Genomic DNA, 19,590 nt, shown 5'->3' with positions numbered 1-19,590 from the left:
AAATTATTTAGAATAGTGTAAATTGAAGCCATTTATCTTGAAATGTGCTATTGGGGCAGACTGTTTATACAAGTGAAAGAAATTGTAACATAAGAGTATTTGGTCTGGTCTGCAAGGAAAAGGTTGTGGGTTTTTTTTACATATGGAATATTGCTTCTAATATAGAAAAAACATGTTGTTTAAGAGGCTCCAATTTGCACATCAGTGTTTTAGTGCAGTAGAGACAATGGCTTTTTTTTAATGGAGAATATGTTTTTTGTTACACTGTTACTAAAATAAATTTGATATTAGATTTAGAGCTACGCTGTAATCAATTTGAGGTAGAATATTCCATGCACATGGTAAAAATTTTCTGACCAGAGAGTGCTCATCATGTGAATCCAGAATAAGCTGTTATTAGCTAATACAAAGCTGTTAATATTTATCCATCAGTTGGTGGACGAGTGAGTCGGGAGTTAAATTACACACGACAGAAGATTGGAGAAGAGGCCATGTTTAACCCCCAGCTCATGATTCAGACTCCACAGGAAGATGATGCTAATGTACTAACAATAGAAGCACTCAGACAGCACCTTGACTCTGCACTTCAGGCCAGCAGAGTAGATGTTTATATGTACAACAGGTAAGGAAAAAAGCAAAACTTTTCTTGATAATCTGTAACAGCTAGAAGGTGGTCAGATGTTTCCTTGCATATATTTTTAATGGATAGCACTTCAGAACCTTTCCCTTAGAACTGTGTTTTGATTTGAATGTCACTAATTACTGATACTTGAAATTGTGACATGATAGCAGTGACTAGTTGACTTTTTAACAAATAAAATGGTGTAAGAGGTGTTGAGTGAGATTCTGAAAATGTACCCTTATGAGCAGTTCTATTAGTGTCCAGCATTTTTCTTGGTAAAGGAGTGATAAATGTGCTCTTAAAAATAAGACTTTATTGATGAGATTCCTAACAATGAAAAGCTTTCCAGTAATTTGAGTTTAAAGGGAAAATGCAAATGGAAGAGAAATGGCAGTGGGTGGAATTACTGGGCTATTTAATAATATAGATGCAATCATAGTAGAGTGGCCTTCAGAGTGTCTGTGTGTACATACTGAGGGCTGGGAGTTGTCTGAAAAGCAGGAGTTAAGAGTTGTCCAACAATAAAAATACTAAAAGTGCACCTTAACAAGGCACCAACTTTGGGCTAGTGAGATCTCTCCATGACAAGTGATTCCTCCAGGGTTACTACTTACATTATGATGTGCCTAGGGATGCTGTCTGCAAGGCAATGAAGCCTGCTGTCTTTCAGCACATCTAACTGATGCCTAAATGAACTACTACCTAGACTCCAATTATCTTTTACCCAATTCCTGCCTTTTCTAAGGTGCTATAAGTCACTACAGTGGAAGTTGTAATACAGCTGAACAAGGAAAACAGAAATTATAATGGTTTCTTTACTCCTGCATGCATGAGTCAGAGCTAGTCTGAGCCTGAAGCTGACTTCTCTCTCTTGTGTCACTGAGTGATATAAGTCACAAGTGGTCTCATTTATATAAAGCCACATTTCTGTCCATTTTAGTTGTGTCAACTAGCCTATTAATATAAAAGTAGCGCCATTATTTTTAATGACTTTTGCAGAGACTGTTTAGTAAAAATGAAATAAATATTTTTAGTTATAGCTACAAAAAGAAAGACCTTTTCTTTTTTTTGTGAGGTTGTGATATACCTACATTGAATAAAATTTGTCTTTCTCAGTGATTCACTACTTCAGGCCACCACATCTATGTGAGTTGCAATTTTAATGTATATTACTTTTTAAAAATAACTTTTCAGTAATTGTGAAAGAAAAAACAAACTTGTTCTTTATATTTATTACAGACAATGGAAATTGGAACACTTATGTTATAAATCAGGAGAACTTATCACAGAAGCAGGTTACATGGACCAGGTAGGCATAACAGGCATTTGGTTATAAACATTTTATATTCTCATGATTCAACTTGTGTTCATAGAATCATCATAGAGTGGTTTGGGTTGGAAGGGACCTTAAAGATCATCTAGTTCCAACTCCCCTGACGTGGGCAGGAACACCTTCCACTAGACCAGGTTGCTCAGAGTCCCATCCAACCTGGCATTGGATGTTGTTTAGATTTGTCCTGGTTTCGACTGGGATAGAGTTAATTTTTTTCCTAGTAGCTGGTATAGTGCTGTGTTTTGGATTTAGTATGAGAATAACGTTGATGACACACTGATGTTTTAGTTGTTGCTGAGCAGTGCTTACACTAAGTCAAGGACTTTTCAGCTTCTCATGTCCTGCCAGCGAGGAGACTGGGGGTGCACAAGAAGCTGGGAGGGGCACAGTCAGGACAGCTTACCCAAACTGGCCAAAGGGATATTCCATACTGTATGACATCATGCTCAGCAATAAACTGGGAGGAGTTGGCTGGGGGGTGGCGATCGCTGCTCAGGGACTGGCTGGGCATCAGTCAGCAGGTGGTGAGCAATTGCATTGTGCATCGCTTGTTTTGTATATTATTTATCATTATTATTATTATTTTCCCCTCTTTTTCTGTCCTATTAAACTATCTTTATCTCAACCCATGAGTTTTACCTTTTTTCTGATTCTCTCTCCTATCCCACTGGGGGATGGGGGAGTGAGCGAACAGCTGTGTGGTGTTTAGCTGCCTGCTGGGTTAAACCACAAGATTATATTGTAGTCTAACTGTGTTTTTTTTCCCTTTCTGACTTTGACAGATCATAGAATATCTTTATCCTTGTTTAATTATCACTCCTTTGGACTGCTTCTGGGAGGGAGCAAAGCTACAGTCAGGAACTGCCTATCTATTGTAAGCATGCTGTTTTTATAACTTTCCAGTCTGTCTGATTTTAAAAGTAAAGTGATGCATGATTTTGAGTTGCATCCCATTGCTTATTCAGATTCTGGTTTTAAAAAAAAAAAAATTGTAGTGTCTTTGCAGAAAATGCACATGTATTTTTTTTTTAATTGAACAAAGATTTTTCCGTTTCTAAAAAAATTATTTGTATGCATCAATTTAAGTCCTGTGTCATTACTTTTCTTGTTCTGCTAGTATGCAAAAGGAAATATAAATTCTGAATTCAAGCTTTTTAAATTGTATGCTTTTTTTGCATTTTTTTTTGCCCCCTCCCCCCTTGTGTGGGAATTAATTTTATTTCTAAGAAAATGTAGGTCTCTTGGGTAAAATCTCAAGTCTTCCTAAGGAATAAAACTCAAATCCTTTGCTTATGAGATCATTAAAGAAACCAAATGTATCTTTTATAGGTGGTTTCTCATATTTTGCGAGTGTGATATTATAAGCCCTGGATCATTCAAAGAGTTGATTGTTAATCTGTGCAGGCATTTTCTGTTAATTATGCAAGAGTTAGCATTTGAGTTATTGTTTCTGTCCTGGTTTGCATGTTTCTGTGAAAGCAATTTGCAATGGCTATCTCCTAACATTTAGTGTATAGTTTTAGATGGGGAAATAAGAGGGGGTTGCATTTTCTGGTTGGGAGATTTCAAATAAAGACTTAAGCCTGGTTAAGCAGATACAGTGTGGTTTGAATCACAGAATAAGGCAGCCAAAAGCCTTTGTAGTCTGTCAACATCACAAATTCAAAAGTGGGAGGTAGGAGACATGACAGTGATAGCGATGACAGCCATGGTAGCAGGAAAGCTTGATGGTTGATAGTCAAGCAGCCAGAGCATTTGCAGGAGCACAGAATTGTTATAGATAAACAAACATCAGCTATATTGATTGATTACACTTGCAAGATGATTATTAGACTAGCAAGAAGTAATCTGGTACATGTGAAAGGATTTCTTTCCTCAGCCTCCCTCCCTTCTTTCCCTCTGTTGTGGTTTTGTTTAGTGAGGGGCGCCTAAGGTGGCAGCTTCTGTAGGAAACTGCTAGAAGTCGCTCCCCTTTGTTCAGTGGACTCGGCCGGGCCTAGGGCGGACCTGCTGCTGGCCAGGGCCGAGCCAATTGGGAGCAGAATGTCCCATGATAACGCCTCTGCGATAATGTATTTAAGAAGGGGAAAACAGGAAAAAAATAAAAAAAGGGAGAAGATGTGAAGCAGCTGAGCGGGGGCAGAGAGTGGGAGGCGCGAGCCTCATGGGCCTTGCAGGCCTCACCCTCTGGCCTCCCGCCGAGCAGCCGACTGGGCCCGACTCGGCCCGGCCCGGCTGCAAGAAGTGGAGAGGAGATGAGCTGGATGATGTGAAGAGATTCTGAGAGACGTCTGCCAGCCTGTTGTGAAGAACTTTTCTTGTGAGAGAAACAGCTGCAGACACCAAGGTCAGTTCAGAAGGAGGGGGAGCAGTAATGCTGCTCCTGGCCAAGATTCCCCTGCAGCCTGTGGTGACGACCATGGTGGAGCAGGTTGTCCCCCTGCAGCCCATGGAGGTCCACGGAGGGGCAGAGATCCCCCTGCAGCCCATGGAGGACCCCACGTCGGGGCAGGTGGAAGCCTGAAGGTGGCTGTGGCCCGTGGAGGGCCCGCTGGGACAGCCGTTCTGGAGGGACTGCACCCCGTGGAAGAGATGACCCACGCCGGAGCAGTTTCACGAAGGACTGTGGCCTGTGGGTGGGACCCCACGCTGGAGCAGGGGAGGAATGCGAGGAGTTCTTCCCCCGAGGATGAAGCAGCGGCGTGAAACAATGTGTGATGAACTGACTGCAACCCCCATTCCCTCTTCCCCCCTGTGCCGCTCGGGAGAGGAAGGTAGTAGAGATAATGTTAAGCCCAGGCAGAGGGAGGGGTGGGGGGCGGTTATCTTGTTCCCTGTCTCATTCTCCTGCTGTTTTTAGAAATAAATGAATAGTTTTCCCCAAGTCATAGAATCATAGAATCATAGAATGGTTAGGGTTGGAAGGGACCTTCAAAGGTCATCTAGTCCAACCCCCCTGCAAGGAGCAGGGACATCCCTGACTAGATCAGGTGAGTCGAGTCTGTTTTGCCCATGACGGTAACTTTAAGGATTTCTCCCTGTCCTTATCTCAAACCTCGAGCCATTTTTCTTATATCATCTCCCCCTGTTCTCTTGGAGGGTGGGGGGAGCGAGAGAGAGACTGCGTAGTCTGGTCCCGATTGGGGCTGAACTACGACACCCTCTTCTCTCCTTCCAAATCCTTTGAAGCATCAGTTGGCTGCTTTTTTGTTATTTAAGTGCTTGATGTCTTTTCTTTTTTACTTAATTTGTAATGAAAGTATTTTTAACATGTGAATATTCCCTTTCATACAGTAAATTGGTATGTAAGTACTGACTATTTTTGTTAAAATCACCACAGGGCTACAAGAAAAGTATACATAAACAAATGTAATTAAAACATGCATTTCGTTTTATGAAACAACCTTACCATAGAATCATAAAATCACAGAATCTTTAAGGTTGAAAAAGACCTCCAAGATCATCAAGTCCAACCGTCAACCTAACACCACCATGTCCACTAAGGGTTATAGCTTGTAATAGAAAAACAACTTCATCATTTGTGCAAATACAAATTAAAAAATTAAGTTTCAGTACTTATTTTGTCTTTTTTGGTCATTTTTCCCTGATTTCTTTTACAGAGGGAAACCTCCTTTGCAGTGGATCAACTTTGACCCCTTAGAATTCTTAGAAGAGTTAAAGAAAATTAACTACCAAGTGGAGAGCTGGGAAGAAATGCTGAATAAAGCAGAGGTTGGTCATGGTTATATGGATCGACCTTGTCTGAATCCTGCTGATCCTGATTGTCCAATCACAGCTCCCAACAAAAATTCCACTAAAGTAAGTTTGGTTACCTTTGTGTATATTTTTTCAAGGGAGACTCTCTATGTCTGGTGAGAGAAAAGGGTACCATTCCCTTCCAAGCAATATATATTTTATGTTCTTCAGTGATTTCATTATTTGGTTCCTATTATATACCATTAGCTCACAGTCACTAACTTTCCCTCAGCCTGTGATGCAATATTAATCACACATATTTAGAGTGAGATTACAGTTCTCAGCTACTGACTGGGTGTGGCAATGTGATGTCACACCATTTCAGCAGGCAACATGCCTCAGGCAGATGCTGTCACTCCTGGAATATGGCTGCCACTATACACTGACACGGTGCAACAAGATCTTCCTTCAAGTAGGGCCAGTTTTGTTGACTCAACTTTATATATCCCTTTCTCAGTCACACTAGGCTTTGGAGAAGTTGCTGTCTGGTGAACAAGCATTGAGCTAGTTTGTTTACGGTGTGTTTGTTGAACACATTTCTCTTTGTAGACTTCCTAGATGATCTTCAATATCTGTTATTTCAGTATACTAGGTGTTGATTTAGGATATGAGTTTGTCTGAAGTTGTGCAACTGATGAATTGCTTCTTTAAAACTTTTTTATAGCCTCTTGATGTGGCTCTTGTTTTGAGTGGTGGATGCTATGGACTGTCAAGAAAATACATGCATTGGCAGGAGGAATTAATTATAGGTGGTACAGTCAAGAATAGTTCTGGTAAACTTGTCAGGTAAGCAAACAAATGTTTAGAGAAAATGTTAGAATTTTTCTTTGTTAGAGTTTGGGGATTTTTTTGGCAGGGGGCCAAAATCAGCTGCCTTTCAGAATCTGTGAATGATGTATATTATGAACCCTGGTCTAGGAGGGCATCCTTGATGAGAACAGAATATAAAAGACTGATTAAGCAGTTATTTAAATTTAAGGTGTCGTTACTGCCTGCTTCTAACCTAAGAATCATAGAATCATAGAATGGTTAGAGTTGGAAGGGACCTTCAAAGGCCATCCAGTCCAGTCCCCCTGCAAGGAGCAGGGACATCTCCAACCACATCAGGTTGCTCAGAGCCCCGGCCAACCTGGCCTGGAATGTTTCCAGGGATGGGTGTACCTGGTTCATAGGATTCCTATGCACAGAGTTCACCCAACATATGATATTTAAAAGCGCAACAGTATTTATTGCTCTATTATAGCCTAGCATAAGCAGTTCCTAGCATAAGCAGTTATTGTATTGTTCTCCCTTTGTGAGAGTCTTACCAACCCAACTAAGCCGGAGACAGCGCCAAGCAGGAGGATGATGATCAGCAGGGTCAGAGCAGAGAAGGGAGGTAGGCACAGCACCTTCAGGGCATCCCCTGTTGTTCATAGAGTGTGCTCTGGGTCCTTTCTCTCTCCTCTGCTCTGAGCCACCTCTGTTTATCCCCTCAGCAGATTCAGTGGCAGAGTACTGACTAGGCGTTGATGCACGCATGGCCAGCGCATGCAGCAAGGCCTGCCAAGTACGTGCCCTGCTGGCTAACAGCGGTTCCCGGATAGCAGCAACATCCTGCTCAATAACAACCCTCCTAGCTCCCCTCTCTGAGATAACAACCCTTCTAGCTCCCCTCTCCAAGGTCGCGTTCTCACAGCTGTGTGCAGCTTGTAATTTCCCACAGTGGCCCTACACTGACCATCACTGAGATCCCTCACACAATGGGGCACCCACCACCTCTCTGGGCAACCTGTTCCAGTGTTCTACCACCCTCAGTGTAAAAAATTTTTTCCTCATATCTAATCTAAATATACTTCCCTCTATTTTAAAACCATCACCCCTCGTCCTATTACAACAGACCCTAGTGAAGAGTTTCTCCCCACCTTTCCTGCAGCCCCCTTTAGGTACTGGAAGGCTGCTCTAAGGTCTCCCCGGAGCCTCCTCTTCTCCAGGCTGAACAGCCCCAACTCTCTCAGCCTGTCCTCATAGGAAAGGTGCTCCAGCCCTCTCATCATCTTCGTGGCCTCATCTGGACCCTCTCCAACTGGTCCATGTCCTTCTTATGTTGGGGGCTCCAGAACTGGACACAGTACTCCAGGTAGGGTCTCACCAGGGCAGAGTAGAGGGGGAGAATCACCTCCCTCGACCTGCTGGCCACGCTCCTCTTGATGCAGCCCAGGATGGGGTTGGCCTTCTGGGCCACAAGGGCACATTGCCTGCTCATGTTGAGCTTCTCATCCACCAGCACTCCCAAGTCCTTCTCCTCAGGGCTGCTCTCCATCCATTCCCCGCCCAGCCTGGATTTGTGCCTGGGATTGCCACGACCCAGGTGCAGGACCTTGCACTTGGCCTGGTTGAACTTCATGAGGTTCTCATGGGCCACCTCTCCAGCCTGTCAAGGTCCCTCTGGATGGCATCCCTCCCTTCCAGCGTGTCGACGGCACCACACGGCTTGGTGTCATCGGTGAACTTGCTGAGGGTGCACTCTATCCCACTGTCCATGTCTCTGACAAAGATGTTGAACAGGGCCGGGCCCAACACGGACCCCTGAGGGACGCCACTCGTGACCGGTCTCCACTTGGACATTGAGCCGTTGACCACCACTCTCTGAGTGCAGCCATCCAGCCAACTCCTTACCCACCGAGTGGTCCGTCCATCAAACCCATGCCTCTCCAGTTTAGAGAGAAGGATGTCGTGTGGGACAGTGTCAAAAGCTTTGCACAAGTCCAGGTAGATGATGTCTGTTGCTCGTCCCTTGTCCACCGATGCTGTCACCCTGTCATAGAAGGCCACCAAATTGGTCAGGCACGATCTGCCCTTGGTGAAGCCGTGTTGGCTGTCACCAATTCCCTCATCAGACTTGTGCTCCAGACCCCTCACCAGCTTCGTTGCCCTTCTCTGTGCACATTATATGTGAACTGTTTTTTTAGGGTCAATTCAGAGAAAAGTATATTCTTTATGTTGCTGCATCTTTAATACTTTTTTGACTGATGAAATAAAACCTTTCATTGCAATCTTCTTGAAGATGTCATGGAGCACTGGACTTTGGGGAGAAAATCCCTTGAAATAGAACTGTGTTAAAAAAATAGGACATAGAAAAACATTTTTTAGATGTATACACTGAATCCAAATTTATATCAAATTAAAAGAAGTAGAATTCTTGCATATTTAATACATATATTTTAATAGAATTTTGATATGGATTTTTATGTTTGGAAGTTTAATTTCTTACTAATTTTGATTTATTCTGAAAAAGTGCACAGAAGTCTCTTCTAACAAATAGCCAAAGACTTTGTTCTTGGTGAAAAATAAAATAGTTCCTTAAGCTTCTAAAATTGTTGGATACAGTTACATACTGTGGAAATTTATGATGCATAATTATTGCCTTTTGTGTATTCTTTGCTGCTTGTCAAGTGTCAGGAGTTTAGTCTGGCATTTCTCTCCAAGGGATGAAAAAGATTGAGGTTTTCAAATGACAAATTGCCAACAGCATTTGCAAGATCTCATAGGAATAACTGTTCCTGTGTGCTCCTCATAGCAATCTGTCTGTCAGTCATGATCTTTATAACTGATTTGTAGGGTTACATTCTTTGCTCCTGATACTGTTCCTATTGAAAATAATGGCAAAACTCTCACCAACTTCAGTGAAAACAGACTTAGCCTCAATACTGTATAGACCAGTACAGCTGCAGCAGATACATAGTAGAATAATTATACTCTGTTCTATTTTCATGTCAACATGTACCCTATAATATCAAGAACTCGTGCAAGCTCCTATTAGGCTCTCATTTGAGCCTTTATGCAGTGAAAAATCATTTCCTAAAAATGCTTATTTTACGACTCTTTCTCCTCTCTCTTCTCTCCCTGTTACAGTGCCCAGGCTTTGCAAACCATGTTTCAGTTAATGACTCCTAAGCAAATGTATGAGCACTTCAAGGGGTATGAATATGTTTCACATATCAACTGGAGTGAGGCTAAGGCAGCAGCAATTCTGGAAGCCTGGCAGCGGATGTATGTTGAGGTAAAATTGAAAATAACCTAGATATCTTGCTCTAAAGTTTTATAGTATTTTCTCAAGGAAGATGCTTAAACTAGAATTCAGTGTTATCTCCTGGTTTTAACGTTATCCTTGTCCTGTAACAGACTATTTAAAAAGGCTGATTTCTTCTTTTTTTTTAATTAAGAAGCTGCTTGCTTATTCACATATGAGAAGCCATGAACGTTTTACTGTTTGCTGGACCTTGGATTAAAGGCAAAACTCATAGAACAGCAAATCAATGGCAGAGTTATGGAAAGAAGAAACCTCCTTTACATTTCAGGAGTTAAGTTAAATGTTTTGAATGAGCTGTAAATGCAGTGGCCTTTCCTGAATGATGAATCAGGATGATGGATAATGTTTGATCATCAGTAGCTTGCAGGAAATAATTACCAAAAATATTTATTTCATGTAGCATCAGTGAGATCTCTTGTATAGGGTGTGTGCTTTAACAGGAACATTAAGGCAAAAGTAGTTGATTTCTGATATGTGCTGTAGAAGATGATAATGGACTTTTTTTTTAGCCACACTAAATTTTATTTTTCTTTCCATAGGTTATTCATCAAAGTGTTGCTCAAAACTCTACTCAGAAGGTGCTTTCCTTTACTACAACTACCCTGGATGACATTTTAAAGTCATTTTCTGATGTCAGTGTTATCAGAGTAGCTAGTGGCTACTTACTAATGGTAAGAAAATAAATTCTATTTATTTAATTGACTCCAGTAGTATAGCAGGGCTCAAATGGCTGCCTTGTTGTTACCAGTCAACAGTCCAGAACATTTTCAGAATACTTAAAATAAAAATTACATTTTGTAAACATTTGGCTCAGAGTTGTCACCTGTTCCTCTGTGTAACATCTCTGATGTGTCTGTTCTGTTTAAAAACACTTGTAAGCTGTGTATGTTGTTGGGGGGATATAGTTGATAGAGAAGAATCCATTCTAATCCAATCCTTGCTCTGCTTTCAGCTTGCCTATGCCTGTTTAACAATGCTGCGGTGGGACTGTGCCAAGTCTCAGGGTGCTGTGGGGCTGGCAGGAGTCGTCTTAGTTGCTCTCTCAGTGGCTGCAGGATTGGGTCTGTGCTCATTGATTGGAATTTCCTTTAATGCTGCCACAACTCAGGTATTAAGGAGCCACAAGTCTGCTGCTAAATTACAAGAACTTTGTTAGTAAATGAACACATCTGAATCAATCTTTGAAGAAAAACAAAAGCTGAGAAAGCATTTTGATTTTTAGATTTTTAACTTGTGTCTTTCTCCTGTCTAGTAGCTTGTGCTGTAAGAAATTAAGAGAATGTACTGCCAAATTATTTTTAAGAAAAAGGCAGATATTCTGCAGTTTGTTTAATTAGGTAGATTTTAGGATCTTTGTTTTTCTGTGTCCCGATATGAGTGCAAGCATCTAGTTGTACATAAGAAGCTGCAAGTTTTGTCCTTACATCTGCATATATCAAGATGTTCAACTCCTGAAAATATTTTGAAAATAACTTGAAATATTACCTGATATTCTTTGCCTGCCAAAAACTTGAATTGCTTTTAGTGAGGTTTTGTACCCATAAATGGTATACTGCAAGTTCCTCAGCAGTCTTTCAGAATAAAAGTTAATAGCTGTATTGCATCCTATTGATTTTCATTTTAACCTTGGATTTGTGTTCAGAGTGTAGTGTAAAGGTTATTTTGATTAGCCATCTAATGGCTAGCTGCATGGTAGATCATAAGAATAATATAAAAATGTTCTTAAACGTTCTTTAATTTTTGCTTGTTTTGTTTCTCCCCCAAGGTTTTGCCTTTTCTTGCTCTTGGAGTTGGTGTAGATGATGTGTTCCTTCTGGTACATGCATTTAGTGAAACAGGTCAAAATAAGAGAATTCCATTTGAGGTAATGACAAAATGGGGAGTTGGGGGTAAATAAAATAATAAAATAAAAGAAAAAGCCTCATATAGGAAAATATATTATACCTAAAATTAGTTAGTAATGATTTTTTTAAAAAGCTTTTGTTCTAGAGATCTTTGTCCTAGGACCTGGTTTTCTTTCCTTTTATTTATAATTAACCATGACATTCACATTATTCACATTATGAAATCTAAGATCCTCCTCACTTTTATAATCTTTTCCTTTTATTTTCAGTCCAAAGTTTCATATCCAAAGTACAAATCATTAAAAAGCAATATATATTTGCCGGTTCTGTTTTGTACAAGCAATGTCTGTGTGCTCTTTCTAGCTGGTTCGACATGCAGGCACTACAAACTCATTGTACTACAACCTCCATATACTTCAAAATAACCTACTGCATTGCGAAAGAGTCCTGCATTTGATTCTCTCTGGTTTTTTTGTGTGGTTCCTGGGGTTTCTGTTTTTTTTTTCTTACATGCTTCTTCAAGACATTATGCATCTACGCTGTTAATGCCTGCTTATTTTGTCTGAAAAATGTTGAGAACACCAAGTGACTGCACTGATACAAAATATATCCTACTTAATAACTGATGTATTTGATATAATGCCAGTATCCATTTAACTGACTTTTGAAGCCAGTGTCAGTTTTGATAATGTTTGCTACCCTCAAAAAATGTAAGCACTTTGTATGTCATCTGCTTTTTTCCTGGACAGTGTACTTAGTATATTGTTTATTACATCTCTCAAATGCACACTTGTATTCAGAATTTCCTTGCAATAGTTTTCACTGTTACCATGTTATATCTGTAGGATGACTCCATTATTTGCAGGATCTTATTTACTTGACTTGTATGATATGTCATTTATTTTACAGGACAGAACAGGTGAATGTTTGAAGCGAACAGGAGTAAGTGTAGCCCTTACATCTATCAGCAATGTTACTGCTTTCTTTATGGCTGCCTTAATCCCTATTCCTGCTTTACGAGCATTTTCACTCCAAGTAAGTTTTTATGTTGTTTTGTTAGCTCTTGTAGATGGTGTCATTGTGGAAAGTGAATGATAATAACTGTTAATGGTAGAATTAAAGTTCATGTTCAGTGCTTCTGCACTTCACTGAACCAATATGTGATTACTGTTTACCATAGTTCTTGGTGATAACCAACTGCTCTCTACCCTTGATTCTGCTCCTTCTGTTTCTCACACCTTGAGTCTCTCACATCCTGTTAGTGGGTGAAAGAATATCCTGTCCTATCCCAACTAGGTTGAGTGCAAAACCCAAGAAATATGCAACTAAGCAGAAACAAGTCTCCAGCAAGATTTGAATCCTTAAGGCAGTCTAGACCAGTAGACTGTACTCTAGTTTATAACATCACATTCCTAAGTAGGAATTTAATCCTTTCACTGAGATTTGTCCAATTTGCTGCTATTACAAACCATAACCAAAGTGTAATGACAGCAGAGAGAATGCATTTGCCACATTAATTATTGCTGCAGCAGTTTGTACTGACTTGTTCCCAATGTAATTTTTGCAAAGTGTTGGAGAAAACTTAATTGAGAATTTTCTGTTCTGTTTTGAGAGAAAATCTGAATTTTCTGTACTGAAGCATGTATTACTTTCTCTCCTTTTCTCTCTGTCTTCTCTTATTTTTGTGAAAATATACCTTCAGAAAGATGAAATATTAAGGATGCTGAAAAAAGCTTCTTTAGAAAGCAAGGGCTCTTTCAAGACAGCTCTATGAATTTCTCTTCTGACATGTTTTTAACACACAAGCGATTTATATAGCATTATCTGACTTTGGTGCAGAGCAGGCAAACTGCTTTTTCAGTAGTCATTTTTCCTCTGTTATAGCCTGGCTCTCCAATAATTTTTCATTTTCCTTGAGGCCCTGACCTACCCAGAGGAAGCAAGGACTGCATTTTTTCTTAATAGCAGAAGCAATTATTGCTGTTTTCAGCAATTTAAGCATACCTGCATTAAGCTATTAAATCACAGAGTGTTCATGATTGCAACTACATGACCAACATTAGTAACTTGTTTACCATTTTCTTCTCAATAGGCAATTTGGTATTGAATAACAGAGAAAGTAAAGGAGAATAAAGGTATTGGTTTGCTGCATAGTCGAGCAGATATCTGTGTGTCGTAGTTCAGCCCTGATTGGGACCAGACTACGCAGTCTCTCTCTCACTCCCCCCACCCTCCCAGGGAATAGGGAGAGAAAATATAAGGAAAAACGGCTCGAGGTTTGAGATAAGGACAGGGAGAAATCCTTAAAGTTACCGTTACGGGCAAAGCAGACTCGACTTGGGGAAAAATATTCATTTATTTCTAAAACTAGCAGGAGAATGAGACAGGGAACAAGATAACCTCCCCCCACCCCTCCCTCTTCCCAGGCTTAACATTATCTCTACCTCCTTCCCCTCACCCCGAGCAGCACAGGGGGGAAGAGGGAATGGGGGTCGCGGTCAGTTCATCATACGTTGTTTTACGCTGCTGCTTCATGGTCGGGGGAAGAACTCCTCACATTCCTCCCCTGCTCCAGCGTGGGGTCCCTCCCACGGGCCACAGTCCTTCGTGAAACTGCTCCGGCGTGGGTCATCTCTTCCACGGGGTGCAGTCCCTCTAGAACAGCTGTCCCAGCGGGCCCTCCACGGGCCACAGCCTCCTTCAGGCCTCCACCTGCTCCGGCGTGGGGTCCTCCACGGGCTGCAGGTGGATCTCTGCTCCTCCGTGGACCTCCATGGGCTGCAGGGGGACAACCTGCTCCACCATGGTCTTCACCACGGGCTGCAGGGGAATCCTGGCCAGGAGCCGCATTACTCCTCCCCCTCCTTCTTCACTGACCTTGGCGTCTGCAGCCGTTCCTCACAACAGGCTGGCAGACGCCTCTCAGGATCCTTTTTACATCTCATTCACTTCTCATCTCCTCTCCACTTCTTGCAGCCAGGCCGGGCCGAGTTCGGCCCAGTTGGCTGCCCGGCGGGAGGCCAGAGGGTGAGGCCTGCAAGGCCCACAAGGCTCACGCCTCCCCCTCACTGCCTCCGCTCAGCTGCTTCACATCTTCTCTTCTTCTCCTTTTTTTTTTTTCTGTTTTCCCCTTCTTAAATACATTATCGCAGAGGCGTGATCATGGGACATTCTGCTCCCAATTGGCTCGGCCCTGGCCAGCAGCAGGTCCGCCCTAGGCCCGGCCGAGTCCACTGAACAAAGGGGAACAACTTCTAGCAGTTTCCTACAGAAGCTGCCACCTTAGGCCCCCCCTCACTAACAAAACCAGAACACTGTGGCATCTTAAACTAGAGATTTAGTCCTGAATAGTTAGCAGTATTTAGTTCTTCTGACTTGCCAAAAACTAGATCTCTCTTCTTACAGGGGATATAGAATCATAGAATGGTTTGGGTTGGAAGGGACCTTCAAAGCCCACCCAGTCCAACCCCCCTGCAAGGAGCAGGGACATCTCCAACCAGATCAGGTTGCTCAGAGCCCCGGCCAACCTGGCCTGGAATGTTTCCAGGGATGGGGCACCCACCGCCTCTCTGGGCAACCTGGGCCACTATTCCACCACCCTCATTATAAACATTTTTTCCCAATATCTAATCTGAATCTACCTTCCTCTATTTTGAAACAATCACCCCTTGTCCTGTCACACCAGGCCCCGCTGAAGAGTTTCTCCCCATCTTTCCTGTAGCCCCATTTAGGCACTGGGAGGCCGCTCTGAGGTCTCCCCGGAGCCTCCTCTTCTCCAGGCTGAACAGCCCCAGCTCTCTCAGCCTGGCCTCATAGGAAAGGTGTTCCAGCCCTCTCATCATCTTCGTGGCCTCCTCTGGACCTTCTCCAACTGGTCCATGTCCTTCTTATGTTGGGGACTCCAGAACTGGACACAGTACTCCAGGTGGGGTCTCACCAGGGCAGAGCAGAGGGGCAGAATCACCTCCCTTGACCTGCTGGCCACGCTCCTCTTGATGCAGCCCAGGATGCGGTTGGCCTTCTGGGCCGCAAGGGCACATTGCCTGCTCATGTTGAGCTTCTCATCCACCAGCACTCCCAAGTCCCTCTCCTCAGGGCTGCTCTCCATCCATTCCCCGCCCAGCCTGTATTTGTGCCTGGGATTGCCCCGACCCAGGTGCAGGACCTTGCACTTGGCCTGGTTGAACTTCATGAGGTTCTCATGGGCCACCTCTCCAGCCTGTCAAGGTCCCTCTGGATGGCATCCCTCCCTTCCAGCGTGTCGACGGCACCACACAGCTTGGTGTCATCGGCGAACTTGCTGAGGGTGCGCTCTATCCCACTGTCCATGTCGCCAACAAAGATGTTGAACAGGGCCGGGCCCAACACGGACCCCTGAGGGACGCCACTTCTCAGTGGTTTCCACTTGGACATTGAGCTGTTGACCACCACTCTCTGAGTGCGGCCATCCAGCCAATTCCTTATCCATCGAGTGGTCCGTCCATCAAACCCATGCCTCTCTAGTTTAGAGAGAAGGATGTCGTGTGGGACAGTGTCAAAAGCTTTGCACAAGTCCAGGTAGATGATGTCTGTTGCTCGTCCCTTGTCCACCGATGCTGTCACCCCGTCATAGAAGGCCACCAAATTGGTCAGGCACGATCTGCCCTTGGTGAAGCCATGTTGGCTGTCACCAACCACCTCCTTGGTCTCCATGTGCCTTAGCATGGTTTCCAGGAGAATCTGCTCCATGACCTTGCCAGGCACAGAAGTGAGGCTGACCGGCCTGGAGTTGCCCGGGTCCTCCTTGTTCCCCTTTTTAAAAATGGGGGTTATGTTCCCTCTCTTTCAGTCATCGGGGACCTCACCAGACCGCCACAGTCTCTATGACAGTGAATTGTTTTATATTACAGCAAAGACTAGTCTGAGTGTGTGAAATATTTTTGAAGTATAACACTTCTTTTGGAAGAAGTGATTTATGTCATCTAAATCTCAGGGTACTCAGCCTGCTGAGCTGGAAGACAGGGACGTGGAGCAGAATGAAGCCCTCATAACCCAAGGGGAAATGGTTAGCAACCTGCTACACCACTTAGACATATGCGAGTCTATGGGGCCAGATGGGATCCACCCAAGGGTGCTGAGGGAGCTGGCGAAAGTGCTCACCAAGCCACTCTCCATCATTTATCAGCAGTCCTGGCTAACTGGGAAGGTCCCAGTTGACTGGAGGTTAGCAAATGTGACGCCCATCTACAAGAAGGGCCGAAAGGAGGAGCTGGGGAACTACAGGCCTGTCAGCCTGACCTCCATGCCGGGGAAGGTTATGGAGCAGGTCATCTAGAGTGCCATCACATGACACGTACAGGACAACCAGGGGATCAGGCCCAGTCAGCATGGGTTTATGAAAGGCAGATCCTGCTTGACCAACCTGATCTCCTTATATGACAAGGTGACCCACTTAGTGGATGAGGGAAAGGCTGTGGATGTTGTTTACTCAGACTTTAGCAAAGCCTTTGGCACTCTTTCCCACAACATTCTCCTGGAGAAACTGACTGCTCATGGCTTGGATGGGTATACTGTTCGCTGGGTAAAAAACTGGCTGGATGGCCGGGCGCAAAGAGTCATGGTAAATGGAGTTAAATCCAGTTGGCAGCTGTTTGCAAGTGGTGTTCCCCGGGGCTCAGTGCTGGGGCCAGTTCTGTTTAATATCTTTATCAATGATCTGGACAAGGGAATTGAGTGCTCCCTCAGTTTGCAGATGACACCAAACTGGGCGGGAGTGTCGATCTGCTCGAGGGCAGGAAGGCTCTGCAGAGGGATCTGGACAGGCTGGACCGATGGGCCAAGGTGAACTGTATGAGGTTCAACAAGGCCAAGTGCTGGGTCCTGCGCTTGGGTCACAACAGCCCCATGCAATGCTACAGGCTTGGGGAAGAGTGGTTGGAAAGCTGCCTGGCGGAAAGGGACCTGCGGGTGCTGGTAGACAGCCGGCTGAACATGAGCCAGCAGTGTGCCCAGGTGGCCAAGAAGGCCAACAGCATCCTGGCTTGCACCAGGAACAGTGTGGCCAGCAGGAGTGGGGAAGTGATCGTGCCCCTGTACTCAGCACTGGTGAGGCCACACCTTGAATAGTGTGCAGTTTTGGGCCCCTCACTACAAGAAGGACCTTGAGAGCATCCAGAGAAGGGCAACGAAGCTGGTGAAGGGCCTAGAGAACGAGTCTTATGAGGAGCAGCTGAGGGAACTGGGATTGTTTAGTCTGGAGAAAAGGAGGCTGAGGGGAGACCTTATCACTCTCTACAGCTGCCTGAAAGGAGATTGTAGAGAAGTGGGTGTCAGTCTCTTTTCCCAAGTAACAAGTGACAGGATGAGAGGAAATGGCCTCAAGTTGCAGCAGGGGAGGTTTAGGGTTGGATATTGGGAAAAATGTCTTCACTGGAAGAGTGGTCAGGCACTGGAACAGGCTGCCCAGGGAAGTGGTGGAGTCACCATCCCCGGAGGTGTTTAGAAGACGTGTAGATGTGGGGCTTAGGGAAATGGTTTAGTGGTGAACTTGGCAGTGTTAGGTTTATGGTTGGACTTGATGATCTTAAGAGTCTTTTCCAGTCTAAGTAATTATATGATTCTATGATTCTATTCTGTAATCTATGGCCCAATCTCAAACATCTAACATATCTTAAGCAGCAAAAAGGATACTGGAGATCTTCCCTAGGAATCAGAAGAGAGGTCCTATTTTCCTGTTGTCTGGCTTTGCAGTGATTGTGCTTTATAAAAACTACTTCAGCCTAAATGCCACTCTCCTAATAAGAACACAACAGAGATGGGTCATTTTATTCTAGTCATATTGCTGTGCTGCTTTCTTTGATCTAATTTTGATCAGCCTGTTCTCACTTTTCACATCAGAACATGGTAGGTTGCCTTTGGAATATCAACAGCTGTAATTGTTACTGTAATTTTGAGCATAAATTAAATTAATCTTTTTTTTTAAGTCTTTTTTTTTTACCTGCTGCCATATCTTATGACTTGCTGCAAACTGAATCAGCAGAAGCTCAGAAAAGGAAGCTCATGTTGTCAAATGCATGATGCTTTCAAAAAGCAAAAGGAAAGACAAAGTTTCCAATGAGATTTCAACATATCTGTGTATGGACATGTTGGTATTATTCAGAATGACATCATGAACAAAAAAAAACATCATTAATTTTAAGGCAATGATTAACATGGAATCTATGTGTAGGTACATTTGAGTGTCCAGAAATGAATGTTTGAGTGGCTTAATTCTTTCTCAGATGCATCTGTAATCTGTCTTTCCTTGCACATAGTAACCCCTTGTATGTATACAAGACATGGAAAAATGTGCAAAAAGGCCAACCAGAGACCTGTACTGAGGATTTATTGGTACTAGAGCAATCTGTGTGTATAAGTTAGGAATCTCAAATTACAGCCCTTATTGTTAGAAAGGAACATCTGTTACTTGCATTGTCTAGCTTCATCAGGTATAATCAAAACCAGATAATGCATTTAATCGTAGCATTCAGAATCAGATAACCATGGCAGATTTTGGTGAGTGGTCTGTATATATGGATTACTTTATTCACAATCTTCTTCCTCCCTGTCCCTCTTACTCAGGCTTGTTTAAACAAGAATTCCTTGTCATCTTTGTTAGCTTTCTAGCAAAATTTACAAAGCAATGAAATACTGCAGTTTACTTTTCACAGATGCTGCCTTCTCATCTAGATAGTGAATTTTTAACAGATAGGCTTAAAAAAAAAGGTTTGTTCTTGCCCTTATTTTACTCTTCATTTGCTTTCCTTAAGATACTGCAAGATAACTCAGAGTTTCCGTAACTTTTGAGGACCAGTATCTGTAAAATAACCCAGCTGCTAGGGAGAATAAATTATTTCCTGAGTAACTTTGCATGTGGAAGCCTATCTTTTACTTAGAAACTTATGTTTTGCATATTAGTGCTTTCTTTTTTCAGCTTCTGTTCTGT

General features: G+C 43.1%; 1 protein-coding gene across 1 annotated transcript in view; it reads left to right on the top strand.

Moving 5' to 3' along the window:
* Positions 1-19,590, top strand: part of LOC147595991 (protein patched homolog 1-like) — a gene marked incomplete at its 3' end in the record, with an annotated part of 70,398 nt that overhangs the window by 34,776 nt on the left and 16,032 nt on the right. The window contains exons 3-12 of the mRNA XM_086771760.1: positions 433-622; positions 1,862-1,931; positions 2,738-2,829; positions 5,576-5,774; positions 6,376-6,497; positions 9,606-9,753; positions 10,323-10,454; positions 10,736-10,891; positions 11,549-11,647; positions 12,537-12,662. Of these exons, the coding sequence (XP_086627886.1) occupies positions 433-622; positions 1,862-1,931; positions 2,738-2,829; positions 5,576-5,774; positions 6,376-6,497; positions 9,606-9,753; positions 10,323-10,454; positions 10,736-10,891; positions 11,549-11,647; positions 12,537-12,662 (1,334 nt within the window). The remainder of the gene's footprint in view (positions 1-432; positions 623-1,861; positions 1,932-2,737; positions 2,830-5,575; positions 5,775-6,375; positions 6,498-9,605; positions 9,754-10,322; positions 10,455-10,735; positions 10,892-11,548; positions 11,648-12,536; positions 12,663-19,590) is intronic.

Source organism: Chlamydotis macqueenii, unplaced genomic scaffold (genome assembly GCF_036417535.1).
Source record: "Chlamydotis macqueenii isolate bChlMac1 unplaced genomic scaffold, bChlMac1.mat HAP1_SCAFFOLD_74, whole genome shotgun sequence".
Lineage (NCBI taxonomy): Eukaryota > Metazoa > Chordata > Aves > Otidiformes > Otididae > Chlamydotis > Chlamydotis macqueenii.
The sequence above is the reverse complement of the archived record's forward strand: the minus strand, read 5'-3'. Positions and strand labels throughout refer to the sequence as shown.